Source organism: Stigmatopora nigra, chromosome 11, assembly GCF_051989575.1.
Source record: "Stigmatopora nigra isolate UIUO_SnigA chromosome 11, RoL_Snig_1.1, whole genome shotgun sequence".
In the NCBI taxonomy this organism is placed as follows: Eukaryota; Metazoa; Chordata; class Actinopteri; order Syngnathiformes; family Syngnathidae; genus Stigmatopora; species Stigmatopora nigra.
Window position 1 is genome coordinate 12414161 of NC_135518.1, and position 17690 is coordinate 12431850.

The 17690-nt window shown below is 44.1% G+C and overlaps 4 protein-coding genes across 8 annotated transcripts; 2 read left to right on the plus strand and 2 right to left on the minus strand.

Annotated features, from left to right (window-relative positions):
- The first annotated feature begins 357 nt into the window (after positions 1-357).
- Positions 358-7484, plus strand: ints6 (integrator complex subunit 6). The gene is made up of 18 exons (XM_077728577.1): positions 358-894; positions 1026-1103; positions 2052-2201; positions 3057-3146; positions 3218-3401; positions 3493-3618; positions 3773-3918; positions 3990-4142; positions 4227-4359; positions 4424-4518; positions 4597-4707; positions 4769-4987; positions 5061-5187; positions 5257-5399; positions 5483-5668; positions 5763-6132; positions 6201-6294; positions 6370-7484. Exons 1-18 carry the CDS (start codon positions 784-786, stop codon positions 6461-6463), a joined length of 2610 nt encoding a protein of 869 aa, XP_077584703.1. The 5' UTR covers positions 358-783; the 3' UTR covers positions 6464-7484.
- A 198-nt stretch (positions 7485-7682) lies between these two features.
- On the minus strand, positions 7683-10550 carry serpine3 (serpin peptidase inhibitor, clade E (nexin, plasminogen activator inhibitor type 1), member 3). Of its 2 annotated transcripts, none has more exons than XM_077728389.1 (8): positions 10404-10550; positions 9604-9879; positions 8993-9208; positions 8668-8901; positions 8294-8593; positions 8144-8230; positions 8000-8083; positions 7683-7786 (listed from the first exon to the last, which is right to left on the minus strand). In XM_077728389.1, the coding sequence occupies exons 2-8, from the start codon at positions 9869-9871 to the stop codon at positions 7734-7736; spliced, it is 1242 nt and encodes a 413-aa protein (XP_077584515.1). In that variant the 5' UTR covers positions 9872-9879; positions 10404-10550; the 3' UTR covers positions 7683-7733. The 2 variants fall into 2 exon arrangements, with proteins under 2 accessions (XP_077584515.1, XP_077584514.1); XM_077728388.1 differs by having other exon boundaries at positions 8668-8928.
- A 973-nt stretch (positions 10551-11523) lies between these two features.
- Positions 11524-17614, plus strand: trappc2 (trafficking protein particle complex subunit 2). Of its 3 annotated transcripts, none has more exons than XM_077728263.1 (7): positions 11524-11638; positions 13660-13779; positions 15986-16063; positions 16821-16922; positions 17012-17154; positions 17255-17342; positions 17462-17614. In XM_077728263.1, the coding sequence occupies exons 4-7, from the start codon at positions 16830-16832 to the stop codon at positions 17558-17560; spliced, it is 423 nt and encodes a 140-aa protein (XP_077584389.1). In that variant the 5' UTR covers positions 11524-11638; positions 13660-13779; positions 15986-16063; positions 16821-16829; the 3' UTR covers positions 17561-17614. The 3 variants fall into 3 exon arrangements, with proteins under 3 accessions (XP_077584389.1, XP_077584390.1, XP_077584388.1); XM_077728264.1 differs by having other exon boundaries at positions 13660-13769; XM_077728262.1 differs by lacking the exons at positions 11524-11638; positions 13660-13779; positions 15986-16063 and adding an exon at positions 16494-16585.
- fam124a (family with sequence similarity 124 member A) lies at positions 11902-16148 on the minus strand. 2 transcript variants are annotated; one of them, XM_077728259.1, is made up of 4 exons: positions 15979-16148; positions 14344-14375; positions 12687-13405; positions 11902-12477 (listed from the first exon to the last, which is right to left on the minus strand). In XM_077728259.1, exons 1-4 carry the CDS (start codon positions 16032-16034, stop codon positions 12016-12018), a joined length of 1269 nt encoding a protein of 422 aa, XP_077584385.1. In that variant the 5' UTR covers positions 16035-16148; the 3' UTR covers positions 11902-12015. The 2 variants fall into 2 exon arrangements, with proteins under 2 accessions (XP_077584385.1, XP_077584386.1); XM_077728260.1 differs by lacking the exons at positions 14344-14375; positions 15979-16148 and adding an exon at positions 14018-14308.
- Positions 17615-17690: the final 76 nt, after the last annotated feature.

A 17690-nucleotide genomic window follows, 5' to 3' on the forward strand; every position in this document is an offset into this window, starting at 1 on the left:
CACAGGAAGCGTGCGTCACTTTTAGTTGTCTCTCCCTATGAACTTTAGAGCGTCACAAGTTGCCATTGTCGCCAAAAGAAGTGGCAGTGGGTTCACTGTAGACATTAAATTTAGTTAAATAACGACGTGTCAACACAGCAGGCTACTTGTAATGTAACATTAGCTAGCCGCGTGTTTAGTGACACATGACGTATGTGAGAAATTACGTTCCTTTGCATTCCTGCCATCGAGGCGAGTGAGCATGCGTAGATCACGATGGAAGGCTAAGACCTTTTTTGGATATGGTAATTAGCCATTAGAAGAAGCCAATGGGACATCGTCATTTGATGCATGTGACGTTTAAGAGGCGGGGCCAAGCAACAAGGCTGCCAGTAAAACTGCCAGAAGCCGCTCGGCATGTTCAGTGCAGGGAGAAGCAGGGACCTTCAGTGGACGAACTTTGTCGCTATGAAACTTAGGTCTATTTGCGAAATATTGTCAAAATTGCCCAAAGCCCTCGTGAATCCATGTCCTGACCCTAGGGTGGGAGGTTTTTAGCTCAGTTCGCCCGTCTGGGGGGGCTCGCCACTCACTCTTCTGACACTTTTTTTGTGTGGTGGAAAGAATGTGTGAGACAGACAGTTAGCCGGCTAGCTAGTTAGCAGCTAGCTAGCCGAGGAGGTGACACGGGCGGCAAGCAGCGGCAGAACAAAAGATTTTTTATTTGGATTTTTTCTTTTGCTGGTATTTTTGGTTGTGTACTGACACCCAGGTCCATGCAGAACGCGTTGTTAGCACCACAAAATGCCCGTTTTACTTTTCCTGGTAGACACGTCCGCGTCCATGAACCAGCGCAGCCATCTGGGCACTACCTATCTGGACATAGCAAAAGGCGCTGTTGAGACTTTTATGAAGGTACTGTACTGGCGGGACACATCCCGGTCGGCCCGGGTGACATTTCCGTATTTTTCCTCCCTAGCTCAACCTGTCAACCACAAACCCCCTTCCAAACTCTCGCGTCTAAATCATATCTACTATCTCCACAGCTCCGAGGGAGAGATCCGGCGAGCCGAGGGGACCGGTACATGTTGGTAAATTATGAAGACATTCCGTTCGGGATCAAGGTAGAGTTCATGTTCGGCACATGTCGCCTTTTCACTGGACCAGACTGAAAGTGAACGCGGTGATGAGTGTCCCCCCCTTCTCAAAGCAGGCTGAGTGTGTTGTGAGCTCCACCAAAAAAAAAGAAAAAAAAGTCCTCGGCTCAGGAGGAAGCTCGCCGTTTGTGCCCCCTTTAAAACATGGCCGACATTTTGTAGGGAGCAGCGAGGAATTCTGGGAGTTATTTTTACAGACATCCTCAAGGGGGAGTGGGAAAGTGGGGGCACTCACACTCCACTTCTAGTACTTCTAACACTACTTAAACCACTACCAAGATCACTACTGTTGCTGCAAATGCCAACACCATAAAAACATTCATAGAACTACTAACATAACTATAATTTAGGGCTACTACAGTAATCACAGCAACATTTTGTGTACTATCACCACCACTAACACCAATAATACAGATGCAACTACTTGCACAAATTTTGCTACCACCATCACTACTACTACTACTGTTTATGACCACAACAACTACAGTCCTAATCAAAACTACAAATGCCACACTACTACACTTTAATACCATCACACAACTACTATTACCAATACAACTTATCTACCATTACTACACTACCATATTTCAACTACTACTATGCAAATACTATTACAACTCATACAACCATGTCATATACTAACACTATAGTAATTCACATCAAGCATAACTGAACAAAATGTATTAAGCAGAATTATTATATTAAGAAATTATTGGTTCACATTTTTCTCAGTTATGCTAACTGACATTAGCATGCACGTAAACCTGCTTGTTAAAAATCATTCACGTCATAGTTATTACACAGCTTTAGAGGAATGTTTTCTGCTTTCAGTCTCAAAAGGAAACCTGAAATGTCACAGTCTGTGCTTTTATAATTGTGTCACAAATATAATATGCGTCTACTTTGTGTGTAAAGGCGGGATGGAAGGAGAGCCACGCCACGTTCATGACGGAACTGAGGAATCTACAGGCCACCGGGCTCACCAGCATAGGCCAATCCCTAAGGACGGCCTTTGACCTGCTTAATCTCAATAGACTAGTCACTGGCATTGACAACTACGGTCAGGTAGGCGGCGCTCAAGAGCCACAAGTCCCCTAAAACACCCACCACCCGACAACCCCCCCACCCCCAGTCCTCCAAGTATCAACCACCTGCATACTGTGACAAAAACGCTCTCTAGATTCTATATTTAAATGACTCTTGACTGTCCTCAACACATACCCTAGCGCCTCCCTCCCTCTACTCAGACAAATGTCTTACTGACCAGCTGAGTCCCTATAATTGGAAAAAATATATATAATTTGCTCCACCTAAATTCCAAAAATGATTATTTCAGAGCTGGAACACTGTATTTGCTATTTTAATCTCTTCCTAGTGAAACTCAGGGCATATACAAAGCTGGCAAATACTACGAATTTTCCATAGTTTACTATATCAGTCTTTGTCTAACTGCTAAGTCCACATTTTGTATCAAAACTACAAAGATATTTTTTTTTGCCGCAATTTACATGAAAAAAATATTTAATTTTTGGCTCGCTAGACAGTAAAAGAAGGGCTTAATATCAATTTAATTAGCAGAAAAGCAGTCCTTGTTATGATCAGGGTGTTCTGTGATGTTGTTAGCCACCAAAGCAACCGGTTGCTAGGCAGTGGTACTACATTCATTAATGTAAGACAATATCCTTATTGTAAAAAAGACATTTGGATACAACAAAGTAACAGCTGTCATGGAGACGGTCTTTTTTCCCTCAATTTTATATTCATCATCCATTGCCATTTATGGAAACAGATGTTCAGTCCATTTTGACCTGGCAACCCTGAATTGAAAGTCTAACACCATCAATGGCGGCTAATAAGTCACTGTTTTTTTAGCAATATATTCCCATTAAAATAATGGCAAACATTCTATTGTTTTTGTAGGGAAGAAACCCATTCTTCCTGGAGCCCGCTATCATCATCGCCATCACCGACGGCAACAAGTTAACCACCACTGGTGGCGTCCAGGACGAGGTCAGTCATGGACTAAGCAGATTTGTCATACTTTGCGCCGAAATTTACCGTCCCATGACTTTGCATTGTAGCTCCACCTACCACTGACGACGCCCCTGCCGGGTAGCGAGCTAACCAAGGAGCCCTTCCGTTGGGATCAACGTCTATTCTCGCTGGTCCTGCGCATCCCCGGCCACGCGTCCGTGGAGCCCGATCCGGTCGGCGGCGTCCCGTCCGATGATTCGCCTATCACGCCCATGTGTGAAGTCACTGGCGGTAAGAAAAAGAAAAAAAAAACTTCTATGTCTTTTTTAAGCTAGTTACGTATGAGCTGCCTAATTTCAGTTATCCACCTTTATTTTTTTAGGGCGCTCGTACAGCGTGTTTTCCCAACGCATGTTGAACCAGTGTCTGGAATCACTGGTCCAAAAGATCCAGAGTGGCGTCGTCATTAACTTTGAGAAGACGGGGCCTGACCCTCTCCCGGTGGATGGTGAGTTCTCCTATAGAAATCTTAAGACATCTGAAAATCATCTAATTTCCAACTATATTAACAATAGTCATTGTCATCAAAGTTCATGTTTCTACAAGTCCCAAGCTAGGATAGAAACAAAAGTAGCATAATGGCTGTTTCTTTCTTGCTTTAGATGCGCCACCTGAGAAGCCAGGCCTGCAACCTTGGCATTGTTGCCACAAGCTCATCTATGTCCGGCCCAATCCTAAAACGGGGGTTCCTATTGGACACTGGCCCATTCCTGAGGCCTTCTGGCCGGACCAGAACTCCCCTACGCTGGTAAAGAACATTAAAAAAAATGTGTTTTTAAATTTTTTTTTCTAAAATGTCCTCTTTTTCCCTTCAACCAGCCTCCTCGTTCAGCGCACCCCCACGTTCGCTTCTCTTGCCTGGATGCGGAGCCCATGGTGATTGACAAGGTTCCCTTCGACAAATACGAACTTGAGCCCTCGCCTCTCACCCAATACATCCTGGAAAGGAAGTCTCCGCACACCTGCTGGCAGGTACGAGTCCGACAAAAAATGTCACTAACAAATAAATTCCAATACAAAGGATTTTCTCATATTTTTTATTTTTTTGTACTTCAGGTGTTTGTATGCAACAGTGCCAAGTACAGCGACCTGGGCCAGCCTTTTGGCTACCTGAAGGCTAGCACGGCGCTAAACTGCGTCAACCTATTTGTCATGCCCTACAACTACCCTGTCCTCCTACCGCTTCTTGGTGAGCCTTTAAATCTGAAAATACATCCATCTTTACGTTCTTACATGGTCTTCTTTCTCCACAGACGATCTTATCAAAGTGCACAAGTTCAAGCCCACCCTCAAATGGCGGCAGTCCTTTGAGAACTACCTAAAGACTATGCCTCCCTATTACATTGGGGTAGCTACAAAATATAAAAGGGCCTTTTAAAAAATTGAGCTTTCTTGGTAATCTGTTTTTTTCCCCCTCATTTTGCAGTCCTTGAGAAAAGCGCTAAGGATCATGGGAGCTCCCAACCTTCTGGCAGACAACATGGAGTACGGCCTGAGCTACAGTGTTGTTTCCTACCTTAAGAAGCTCAGCCAGCAGGTTTGACCAAAACCAAACTTTTTTTTTAAATTTCCAGTCACATGACACTATTTCCCTCCAGACCAAAATGGAATACGACCGCCTGATCGCTTCCATCGGAAAAAAGGCACCACCCGAAACCGGCATCAAGGTACGATGGAGAGGCAGTGGCGGGATCTCACTGGCCCAGCGCAGAGACTTCATTCAACAGCTTCAGAGCATCTCCAATGACGCTCCACCGCCTCTCCTGGAACTCAATCCCAAAGAGTTCCAAGGATTTCACTTGGCGCTCCTCAACAAGGTTGGCTCTAGTTTCACTCACTCCAAAGAGCTCGACAACAGGGCGCTTTATCTTTTCCAATGTCTTTCACCAGGGCCTGAAACCTCAGAGCTTCCGGAACCCTTACGACATCCCCCGCAGTCACCTTTTGGACCAGCTCAGCCGTATGAGGAGAAACCTTCTTAACACCACCGTCTGTACGCTGCGGGGCTGCGATGCAGGTACAATAGATTTCACCTTACAGCACACTCGCCATCAAATAAGGTATAAAATATCTATCTGGTCCACAGATCAACTCCACAGCGTCCCCATTGGCCAAATGGGCAACTACCAAGACTTCCTAAAAGCCGCTCCCCAACCCCTCCGCGACGCCGACCCCGAGCAGCCCAAACGCCTGCACACCTTTGGCAACCCTTTCAAGCTGGATAAGAAGGTCCTCCCATTCGCCATAGCGGCAAAACCTTCCCCATTGCGTCCTTTTTTTTAACCAAACTCCATGGCTCCTCCCCCTTACAGGGCATGATGATCGACGAGGCTGACGAATTTGTGACGAGCCCTCAAAATAAAGGGAAAAGACCCGCCGACAATAACACGACGGGCGGAGGACCAAAGAGAAGACGATGCATGTCGCCACTGTTGCGCCTGGGTCGGGCTTATACGCCGCCAATTACCCCGCCCGCTAGCCCGCGGCCCACCTCAGGTGTGTACCTGGCAGACCTGGAATACAGGGGTTCTACTCTGCATTTCCTCATATTTGAAATCAATTCCAGATGCGGACGACGAGGACGCCGACGAGGACAGTGACGGGGATGAAGACGGGGACGGCGAAGGCGAACCGGAACTGATCGTCAACCACTTGGATCAGAACCACCGCACCAGCCCAGACCCAGACTCGACCCCAGAATCGGACAATCCTAGTCCGGCAGAACCTCAGGAAAACCACTCGGACCCGCAGCACGTCTCGCCGCGGGATAGCGAGGACGAGAATGGTGAGGAAAGGGAAGAGAGCGGAGGCGGTGGCGACGACGACGTAATACTGGTGGGTGAACACCTACCTCGGTACCTGTCGCCCACCGCGCTGAAGAAGCACATCCAGACTGAGACCACCAAAGTCAACAATGAGCTCAGGGGGCTCATCACCAAGGAGATTCGAAAACCTGGCAGACGTAGGCAGCCATAACCGACCAGATTTTGTTGTTGTTGCTGATTGTCTTAATAAACTTGTTCTTTCCAGACTATGAGAAGATCTTCTACTTCTTGAAGCAAATCCAAGGCACTCTGGACACTCGACTTATTTTCCTTCAAAACATCATCAAAGAGGCGGCCAGGTACCACCACCCATTCATTTTTAGTCATAATAGCAGTAAATGAGTTCATTTTTTGGTTTTTTATTTGACATTAAGGTTCAAGAAGCGCGTTCTGATCGAGCAACTGGAGAATTTCCTGGAGGAAATCCACAACAGGTCCAACAACATCAACCATGTGGATGCACTCTGACCACCATCTTGAATTGAACTGAACTCCTAACCAACTAACAAGGACAATTTTTTTTGTTTTGTTTTTGTTTCCTGACTCGCCACACGCAGACGACCATCTTGTAGGTTTCTCGCAAATACTTTTCATCGTTTTACGATGACGAATGTGAGCTTTTGAACTTTTTTGAGGAGAAAATGAGTTGCGGTTTCTGTGAAACTAATTCGGATGACCCGCCAATCCAAAAGTGCTCCATGTTGAGTTCATTGATTTCTTTTTTTTTTTATGAAGTGGCACTTTGTGAGGAGTTTTAATTTAAATTTGAAGCTCCATAAACACAAGCACTCCTCGTAAATAGTCCAAAAAAAAAAAAAAATTGACAGTCGCTTAAAAATTTGATAGAAAAATGACTGGCAGTCAACCAAAGAACAAATAAGTGAGTGGCCATTGTTGGCTAAAAAAAATTGGAAAATACTTACTAATGATTCCGTAAATGACCCACAGGCGACCAATCCTTGACTGACAGGTGACGGAAATGACGGATACTCGTTGAGTGGTAACAAACGAGTCGTTTTGATTGGTTGGCGGTGTTGACAGGGACAAAAAAAAGCTCAGGAAGTGGCGTTTCATTTTGAACTCACATGCACTTGTGTACAATTGCAGATTTATTTTGTGTCAATTGGACAAGCTTCTGGTCGTACATGGAATTTTTTTTTTTTTTGTTGGAAATCTTCAAATGACGCAAATAGGCATTGCTTTGCGTTTTCTTTGGCGAGGGTTTGCGTGATCTTTAAAACCCACGTGGAGAAACATGACTTGTTTTCTGAGCTGGACCAAAATCTGCCATGGATTTCTTTGTATGTGAGCAGGCTACCAAAAGAGTATTTTGAATACACTGTAAAGCTGTACATAACTCTAGAGTAATATTTAAAAAAAAGATGTGGTGGATGAAATAATAATTGCCTTTTTGTAAGTATTTCCATGAATAAAAATATTTTACACTGATCGGACAATGTCTTAATAAAGTCTTGCTAAAAACTTTCAACCTTGCCATCTATTTTTTGTAAAAATTCATCATTAAAATCAACTGAAAATACTAATATTTATTATATAATGAAAAATAAAAACCCCAGATTTCATTCTGATGTGTAAAGGATATGTTTAGCTACAAAAGGGGTAAGCAGAGTGAAAAAACAACTCAAAAAGTATTAAAATTTTATTTACAAATTTACAAAAATATCGTCCCTCTTCCGCAAATGCCTGCAAATAAATATGGTTTAATATCCTAAACATTTCAAAGCGATGAGTCGGCAGGGTTCATCACTCGGCCCATGAACAAAATGGACCCTGTTGAAAATAAAAAAAACACAAAATTGCTACAATTACTTAAAATGCATGGGTAAGTTAGACTAGACTATGTTAAGCTACATCAGTTTGTGATAACATGACCCCTAATCTTTCATTTTTTTAATATAAAACAAATATCATAGAGTACTAAGCTAAACTAACATACTATAAAGTCCATTTAAATACTGACACACTAATAAGGAACTTATTTACCTGTTTTGACGTGTTTCACCAAGAACAAGAAAGGTCGGTCGGCTTTGAAAACGGGGGAGCGGGAGCGCTTCAGTAACAGCATGGCTGAAACAAATCTTAGTTTAATTTCCACTTTTCAAAGAAATATTCCCGATTTACTCTTACCCGTGGCGGCAGCCGCCTTAGTTCCTTCCTCTGTGACTTCAATGGTGACGTCGTGGAAGGCCTCGGACACGTAGAGCGATTCCTCAGCTGCTGGCGCGAAATTTAGGGGTTAACATTTCGGAAGGGCACCTAACTTTAGGTTGTACTGACCCGACATCCCAGAAAAGTCAGCCTCCATCGGGTTGAACGCGTCTCCGATTCCCATGGCGCCGAGGGTGGAGCGTAAGTTCAACCTGTTGTGCACTTTGAACCTTGGCAGAAAAACGTCCATCTTGGTTCTGCGGAGGGCGGTTTCCCAGGAGGCCACGTGGCGATAGCTAAGCTGAGCTTCTAGCGAGGACAAGGGTGTCTTTCGGTCCCAAGGGAGTACCACCTGGAGGACCAGGGACTGACCGGAGTAGGGAAGGTCCAGGACCGAGTACCTTTGGGATGATGGCATCTGGAACTGACCTGAATGGAACCACAACAGGATTTAAAAGTGGAACCCACTGATTGGTCCATTCCATCTATATTAGGTTTCTTACCAAAGCGCGCCTCGGTGGCCTGGTGCATCATGGGTACTTTAACGGTGCTGCCATCCAGGAGCAGGAACTGGAGATAGTGCGTGTTGACAGCATGGAACTGTTTTTGCCAGACGCCCCTGAACGCCACTGTGCTCAAGAGAGCCATCTGCTGGCCAGGTGACCACCATGCTAATGACGCGGAAGCCTCGGCCTGTTGAGCTTCACCGGACCCCGACAGTTCCCCGCTGCTACTTCCTGCTTGGAAAGGATGCCACCCTTCATCTGGTCGGTACAAAGCGCGTTACCGTGACAACCGTGTAATGAGGATGCTAAATTTTGGCTTTACCTTTATGTGTGTTGTTAGTCTGCTGCTGATTGGCTCTCATCAGGCTGACATCGGCCCAGGCTTGGAGATTCTGTGCAAATCCAGAAGCTAGTTTGATGCCACTCTGGACCAATAGGATGCATGTCTGCTGTAGCCACGCCTCCTTGGATGATAGTGGACTACTGCTATTGTTCAGGTCAGTTTGCCATCGCAGCAATAGCTCGTGAACTTGGACATCTGCAGATAGTGAGGAAAATTATTTAATATTACATGAAATGCCTCAAAACGCATTTCTTGAAATGTCATGTTTTTATTTTTTTTAGCTTTTAAAGTCCCATTTTGGTCGACCTCTATCCTTTCCAGGTCCACTTAAGCCACTGGACAGAATAAAGCTTATTTATGAAATATTTGTCGTCCAATCATTGCGTCCAATCAGATCGTCAAGTTAAATTCGGTTGACCAGTCGCTATCTTCGTGTTTGCGTTCCGCTGCCACGACCTCTCGACCCGGCGGCCTCCGAGCAGGCACGCGGGTAATGAGATTAGCAACGCGGTACATGGAGGCGGGTATCACCGCTCGAGCAAGCGCGCCGCTGCACGCCGCCTGGCACCAATGGTTCCGACCGCTCTCACCATTGACGTCGTAGCCCAAGGCGGCCACCAGTTGGGTCCTGGTGTCGCCCCGGGCGCCCAGTTGCAACAGGCCCAGGGCGGCGGCCGCGCCGGATGGCGAGACTGCCAGGTTGACGTCGGTGCGAGAACCCGCCACCACCGCGCCGTACAGGGCCACGGCAAAGCCGCCCTGTCGGTTCTTCAAGCCGGCCTGTGGACTGTTCGTCCCACCAAGTGGGGATGTCAGGTAGAGGAGAGCCAAAATGGCCGACGCGGGGAGCCGACACATTTCAAGTTCTGGGAAAAGATAGCAAATATTGATTTGGGCTTTGAGTGGTACACTATATTTACATTTCAAATATGGTTAGCCTGCCTCACAGTTCTGGGGTCAAGGGTTCGAAACCCGGTCGGTCATTTCTGTGTGGAGTTTGTATGTGCTGTGTGGGTTTTCTCCAGGTGCTCCAGTTTCCTCCCACATTCCCAAAACATGCATAGTAGTAGTACACTCTAAATTGCCTAACCCTAGCTATGATGAGTTATCCTTTCTCTAATGTGATTGGCTGAAACCACTAGTTGCCTGGTTCTTGAAGTCAGCTGGGATAGGCTCCAGCAACCCCTGCACCTCTTGTGAGGATACTTGGTTGAGAAAAACATATATATAAATGAAAAATTGCATTATAATTGTGCCCCTTTTTATGTTGTTGAAAACAGTGCTCCCTACAGCCCATCTGCAAAAATCTAATACTAATGCACTATGTCGTTTGTGCGCGCATATAAACGACAAAAACTTATGATGTGATGATAAAGTAAAGTCCTCTTACCTGAAAGTGTAGGGTTGCTTCTCTCTCGCAGTCGTCCACTCTTTCCACTCCTGAGTCATGAGACCACCTTAAAAGGGGGGACCCCCAGCTCCCTGCTGCTCTCTACTTGCTGCCACCGCTTCTCTTCCCACCGGCGGTGGCGGTGGCGACGGCGTCCGACTCTGCATGGCGGTGACGTCCGTACCACCGACTCCAGGTACCAGCCCACCTCCGGCTGGGAGGAGCCACAGCAAAGACCACCACCCTCTGGCCTCACCACACACACACACACATACACAGCATACCATTCAAGAATACCCATAAAAACCCACACAGGCCCAGGGAAAACAAGCAAATTCAATTGGATTTGAGCCCAGGACCCTAGAGCTGCAAGGCCAACATGCTATACACTCAAGACACCGGCCTGATTTTTCAAATACATTTTATTTTTTACTCCAAAATATAGGATTTTGTGGCCGGTAGAGGTTCTTTTCCATAATGAGGTCCAATTTGATTTGATAGGGCGGGATGGTAGCATCCAAATGGACAGACCTTAAACAGTCAATGACCCCAAGAGAAATATACCTCTTTGTTTGAACATCAAAGACACATGGCTTTGTTTTCTGTCAGGTTCAAGTGGTGGATGCACCACCGTTGCTAACGCTGGCCCACAAGCTGGCGGATTAGGGGTGCCCGCGGCATGGCGGCGCCGTCGCAAAGTGCCAGGTACGCCGTGAGGATTAGAAACGATGGAGCTGGCCCACGCCGCCGACGCCAGTGGGAAAGAAAAGAAGCATAGGAACCCAAGCGGGCGGGATTTGCACACATGGAATTAAGACCATTTATTTTTTGTTCTAATTCAAATGTATTAAATGTGTAGTATTAAAACGTTAAGAGTTTGGATCTCCTTTTTGTTGTCATCAGTTTTAGGGTATCTAGCTTCCAAATAAGGCTTGCCCAATCAATTGAGTCGATTCTATCGATTAATCCATAGGATTAGAATAATAAGATTTTTTTTAGTAATAGAATTAGTGTATAGTACGTATAAAGTGCAGGTGCAGTTATCATTCCTCACCACGGCACGGCGATAATGAGACCAAGCGTTCAGATTTTGCGCACCTGACGTTAAACAACAGAGTTAGTGCTAGCAATAGTAAGCTAATATAAAGTCAACATTGAGACCGAAAGACTTTTATAACGAAAGAAAGAAGAGGCCTTCTACAAGCAAGTTTTCGGCGCATACACTTCATTTATAGGTAATGGTATGAGGATAACATTTTGAAAGTTATTGTGTATTATAAATTCAATTTTTTTTCCGCAAATGATGGTTAATTTGTTTGTAACTGAACTTCACTGAGTGTCACTGGTTCTGAATATACGTAATAATATATCATTTATTTATTGGCAAAATGTTTATTTTTTCCCCATACTTGTGTAAGTTTTCTCCAAGTGCAGATAAAACTCTCCAAATTGTAATAATCTCTGGACTTTCTTTGTTTTTAAACAAAACAAAATGGGAAAATGTTCATATTTATTTATTCATGACCTGTAAACATCAAATTATTTACACAATGTAACAACACTCATTTTACCCATAATGCCCTTGGCCCAAATGGCAACGCGGCCTTATGTATCAAATATAAAATTCCTCTACATTTTCTTCTCTGCCTCCTTCACGCTCGACTTCCGGATAACGTGACGCCGGCACCCCCACTTTGGGAACGTACGCCGACACCACGCTAAGGTCCACGCCGCCCGTTCGGAACGTGGTCCCAGTGTCCACATCCGTTTCGTCGGCGCCAAGAAGGGCGTCCACGTTGAGGCGGAAGGGGGGGACAAGGGTGGCGCTCCTCTGGAGGGAGCCGCAGCGCCGTTCTCCGCCGCCGGGGGGGCTGCCCGGAGGCCCCGGCGAGCAACTGAGGTTAGGAAGTGAAAAAAGCGAATCGGACCGTCCTCCCCTGCCCTCTGAGGTTAGACGCCACTCGGGGTAGAAGTCCTCATCACCGCATAGCGGGAGCGAGCGTAGTGAGGCCTGATGACGGGGCGCCCGATTGGCTTGGTGATGATGGCGAGCACTCCACTGAACATCTTGTACCTGATGAGAAACACAAGAGCAATAGTCAAAGTTGTACCAGTTGGAAGTGGATTTGTCACATTTTGTCAAAAAGGTACATTCTAGTAGATGTGTCAAAGTGGCGGCCAAATCTGGCCCACCGCATCATTTTGTGTGGCCAGAAAATTCCAAAAGCAGAAATTGTAAAAAAGCAAAAAATGAGAAGAGCCCACCAAAACCCAAGTTCTCACCTGAAGCAATATTTTATTCCCATCATAGTCTTGCGTCTGCCACCTGGCATCGCTGATAGGCCTGCACGCATTGGGCAAAAGCGGCACCAGGGCTCCCACATCTCGAACCCGCACCTCGACCACGGCCGAGTCCAACGGCGCCGGGCGCCTCCCCCTTGGCAGCCTCCGAAAAGCCATCTGGACTTCCATTCTGGCGTTGGAGTACGCCACCAGAAAGCAGAAGTCTTGTTTCTTGTAGGCCAGGCGGCGCCCCAAAAGAAGCTTGTACAAGCGCACGGTGTGGGCATAGTTGTCATGGCAACAGTACAGCGTCAAGCGTAGGGTTCCTTTCCCGTAGCGAACCTGTCTGACGGCCCACAGCGGACTCCCAGAGCCCAGGGTGAAAAAGTCCTGCGTGGATGGCGCCGCCTCGGACCTTCGGCTAGCGCTCACTTCTTCGCTGTGGTGGTAGCGCCAAGGCGGGCGACCCAGCTCCTCACCGTCGCTCTCCTGGAGGAATAAAATGACCGCCAAGGCCGGTCGAGGGGTGCCGCCTCGGTGGTTGTGATGGCGCTTGGCTCCGGCGCGTTCGGAAACCCGGAAGAGTTGAAGGTCGGGGTGGAGACGGGCTAGGAGGCTATCTGTCGCCCTCTGGAGGACGCTGCCCTCACCCGGGTCTGCGATTAGGTGGACGCTGACCAGGAAGGGGTCCCGTTGGAGGTCGGACATCCACACTTCGCCTGAACAAATAAAAAAATAAAATAAAATTAATTCTACCTAAAGTTTTAAGAAAATATTATTTTAGCCAAACTTAGTCTCAAACATGTTATTTTATTACAGTTTTTAAAAAGTTACATTTGAAATGATATATATAATTTTTTTTATTTTATTTTGAAGGTTGGGTCTGCTGCTCACAAGTTCATTACGAGTTGGTTATTGCAGGAATGCTAGTTTTCCTTTTTGACATAAAAACATCTTTTCTTTGCGTTCACAGTTGGCACGTCTCACCATGATGTCATAGAAAAAAAGACCAGATGAAAGACAAAGTGAGCCAAGAACAACCATGACTCCCTGTGACTAAATATATGTCTTGGCATAATAAATGTAAGTCCATGTGAGTATTTCAAACCTTTTTCCTAACTTATCTCAACCTTTGCCCAACATTGGTATGCACACATGTTCCAAGAGAAACTATTATACTGCACCCTTGCCTACAATGATCAAAATCTTTAGTCAAACTCAACCATTTTGGTCAAAATTATATAAACTGCTTCCCCAAAACACACAAAAACTGACCTAACTAACCTAAACAAGCTAAACTTGCTAAACTAAACTTTTTTTCCCAAACATACCAAAATACCAGGGAAACTAGGCTGCTGCTCGTAACCAGGGCAACAATACAATAACAATCTGCCGATTGGTTGTGACGTGCTTCTTCCATCCACATGGCACAGCACTTCCGTTTTTTGTAGATTAACAAATCATTGGCTCTAATCCTCTTCATGACCCAGAATCTTAGAGCTGGGAGGCGGAGCAGACCGAAATCCACTCTGAAATGTCCGTCGCCATCAGTGGAAGTTAATAATGAGTTAAATGTGTCCGTATTTATTCATAAAAGAAACAAACAAAAACGTTTTAACTAATTTTGCATGTGCCTGTGTGTGTTTATAGTACTTACTGTTAGTCGATGACAGGGGACTGTAATCAGACCTGCATTGAATGGAGAAAAAAAGGGCAATTTTAACAACATGGTTGTCAAAAACAAGTGCAAAAACGTTTATATGTTTTTTTGTAGCGGCTGTAAATTTGTGCCAAAACCAATTTTAACTCAACTGTCACAATGTAGTCATTACCGGAATGCGTGGCCGCGCTAGTCAATAAAAACGCCAAGTGGAAAGGTCACCAGCCGGGGTCAAGGCACAGCGTGACGGTTTCTCTGAAGCCTTTTTTAACCCTGAAAGTGATTTATTTGCTCCTTTCCAAAGCTGAAAATGAAGCACTTCCGCAAGGATGTAAAAATAAGGAAAAAACAGTGGCAAATGTAACAATTTGAAGCTCCGTTATGCTACGTCCAAAAACTATAATAGCCACATAGCGGAAAGAAAAACAACGAACCACTATGGGATTGACTCCAATTTGACCCGACGGCTTTGGATTACCACCAAACTTCCTCTACTTTTTTTTGGAAGACGTTACTACGAACGAAGGCCTTTTAAAATCCAAAATATTCCCATCCTGTGAGGTCCGCTTTATGGAATATCCCCCGCCTGTCATTAAAGCGTCACGCCGCTTTGTCAAAAATGCAAATAAATCCGTTTTTTGACTCCATTTTCCGCTGCCAGGAAGAAAATCAAAGTGGACTGTCGGGGATTTCCAGCGTCGACGTCGTTTTTTTTAATTCCGCTATTAGCGCGTTAGCTTGCCGGTACTTTCCATTTACTACACAGCGTGGCAACATAGGGATTTTTGCAAAGTCCTTAAAAGGTGGTACAATTGTCCACTTTGAGAAAGATCAGTGTGATGGTATTTAATCCTGACATGTTGCCCTTAATCCCATTTTAGGGGAGCCCTAATTGGGAAGGACACCTCGCGGGTTAAGATTAAGGACGTGGTTTGGTCCACACACAAATGTAGTTGATAGAAAAGTGAACATGTTAATCCGCAATGCCATCCAGATTATTGACAGACAGATAGTCTAATCAACAACAATATTAGATCAGATTAGATTAGTTATTCTTGAAATGACTAAAATTATGATTCAGTCAATATTATATTAGTCCATTATATTGTGGGGGAGTGGCTAGTATGATGTCAAATATTTTATGACTTTATTCTATTTTGGAGAATGTTATTACCAGAAATACTCAAATATTTTTCATGCTTTATGTAATAATTATGTTATATATTTTTTCTTTAATTTTAATAATACTCATGAAACCTATTCATTTTTAACAAAATAACTAATTATATAGTTGTTTTACACATTAATGAATAGATTTCATTTTTTGCATGACATATACACACACCAAAATAATTTATAGAATAGAATCCCCCAAATAATAATAATAATTAACTGTCATTGACGGTGATAGACGTCCAAATTTGGCTTGGATCTCGTGAGATTCGTCATTCCACCTTGTTTGTATAACAACATCAATGTCATATGACTTGTGTCGTCCATGTATGACAAAAGTCCGAAAAACATGGATTGAAATGACAATTCATGTGACTTCAACATATATGTTAGGTGTCATATGAAGTGAAGCATCTGGTAGTGATTTCTTGCCTCATTTTTTTCTTTTTTGCTACTCACCCTGCAGTTTCTGCTCCTGAATCCTCGCACTCATCTTCTACGCAGTCCTTTTCCATCTCAAGAAGACTTTTAATGGATGTAAAAGGTAACGAGGCACATTTTTGTTGTTGGTTTAATCCCAGAAAACACGCACTACACCGGGGAAGTTGTGTGGGCTTCAATGACCGTCTGCGGGCGGCAACAGGCGAGAGACAGGAGTCAGACGATGCTGCCTTCAGTGTAGCCTGGGAAATTCAGCTATTTGCATTTATAACGGTTCCTGGATTTTCCTAAAACACGCAATTTTCGCCCCTAGTATTCATTTATTATTAAATTAGAGCCATTGAATGGAAAAAAGTACACATGTAAATAGATAAAGTGTGCTTTATTTATAACGTATTAACAATAATTGAATTTATATTATCTCTGGCGTCTTTTTAACGCACGTCTGTTAGTCGGAGAACAAGGCATGTAGTATATGTACTAGTACTGTAGTAATGCAAGCATTGACGTATCGTAATACAAGTATTTAGGTATGTTTTCATACATCGCCACCAAAAAAAACTAATTCTCTGTCGTCATAACTATGCGACAGCCATCGCTGCTTGTCGGAAGTAGCAACCTGCAGGTAAACAAACTGCTCTTACCCTTGTTAATAGCCACACTTTGTGCATAATATAACATTAACTCTGCATTTATTCATCACGTTGCTTTTGAATGTGACACGCATTTATGTTTTAATAAGAATCGCGAAGCATATTCGGGAAGTTGCGTCTATCGTTTACGCACTATAGAAATGCTGCTAACATGTCAGACTGACTGTCGTTTTATTAAATGTTTGCATTTAATTCTTCTGCTCACAGGACAGCATCATGTCTGGTAGTTTTTACTTCGTAATGGTTGGTCATCATGACAATCCAGTCTTTGAGATGGAGTTCTTACCATCCGGGAAGCCTGAGTGCAAAGTAAGTCATACTATACTACTACCTTATAAATGGTGTAATATCAAGTCAAAGATATTTGTCATTTCAGTTGTTGTTGTTTTTTATCATAGGATGACCATCGTCACTTAAATCAGTTTATTGCCCACGCCGCTTTGGATTTGGTGGATGAAAACATGTGGCTTTCTAACAACATGTACTTGAAAACGGTGGACAAGTTCAACGAGTGGTTTGTTTCTGCTTTTGTCACTGCAGGACATATCCTTTTTTTCAATGTGAAAAATTTCAGGGCGTCTGTCTACTGTAAGCCAATTGTGCATCCATTATTATTGTTATTTTCTTTAATTCCTTTTCCTACATATTCGATTCATCATGCTACACGACATAAGGCAAGAAGATGGAATCAAGAACTTTTTTAATGATGTCTACGATTTATACATTAAGGTCAGTTACTTATCATTGACATCCATAAATGATGAATTTGAGTGTTCAATGACCAAAATATACTCAATTTGAGTGTACTACATAACCTCAAATAAGTGTACATATTTTGTGTTTTTCAGTTTGCAATGAATCCATTCTATGAGACCAACGCACCAATCCGCTCCACAGCTTTTGAGAGGAAAGTCCAATTCCTCGGGAAAAAACATCTCCTTAATTGAGTGATTCCAGTAAATTTATCTTTTTTTGTATATAAAGTCATTAAGAATAATGCAGATTCTTAGTTGCTTTATTTATTGTTGGGCAAATGAATTACAAGAAATGCAAACGCTCATTATACCTTCAACTGTA

Coding starts and splice junctions, on each gene's coding strand:
- ints6 (XM_077728577.1), top strand. CDS start 784: ATGCCCGTTTTACTTTTCCTGGTAGACACGTCCGCGTCCATGAACCAG. Junction 4,988..5,060: donor ACTTGGCGCTCCTCAACAAG/GTTGGCTCTAGT, acceptor GTCTTTCACCAG/GGCCTGAAACCTCAGAGCTT. Junction 6,133..6,200: donor GATTCGAAAACCTGGCAGAC/GTAGGCAGCCAT, acceptor TGTTCTTTCCAG/ACTATGAGAAGATCTTCTAC.
- serpine3 (XM_077728388.1), bottom strand. CDS start 9,871: ATGTGTCGGCTCCCCGCGTCGGCCATTTTGGCTCTCCTCTACCTGACA. Junction 8,929..8,992: donor GACTAACAACACACATAAAG/GTAAAGCCAAAA, acceptor TGTACCGACCAG/ATGAAGGGTGGCATCCTTTC. Junction 8,231..8,293: donor TGACTTTTCTGGGATGTCGG/GTCAGTACAACC, acceptor TCGCGCCAGCAG/CTGAGGAATCGCTCTACGTG.
- fam124a (XM_077728259.1), bottom strand. CDS start 16,034: ATGGAAAAGGACTGCGTAGAAGATGAGTGCGAGGATTCAGGAGCAGAA. Junction 14,376..15,978: donor TCAGGAGCAGAAACTGCAGG/GTGAGTAGCAAA, acceptor CATTCAATGCAG/GTCTGATTACAGTCCCCTGT. Junction 13,406..14,343: donor TCCCCTGTCATCGACTAACA/GTAAGTACTATA, acceptor TTATTTGTTCAG/GCGAAGTGTGGATGTCCGAC.
- trappc2 (XM_077728262.1), top strand. CDS start 16,544: ATGCGACAGCCATCGCTGCTTGTCGGAAGTAGCAACCTGCAG. Junction 17,155..17,254: donor TCTGCTTTTGTCACTGCAGG/ACATATCCTTTT, acceptor ATTCCTTTTCCT/ACATATTCGATTCATCATGC. Junction 17,343..17,461: donor TCTACGATTTATACATTAAG/GTCAGTTACTTA, acceptor TGTGTTTTTCAG/TTTGCAATGAATCCATTCTA.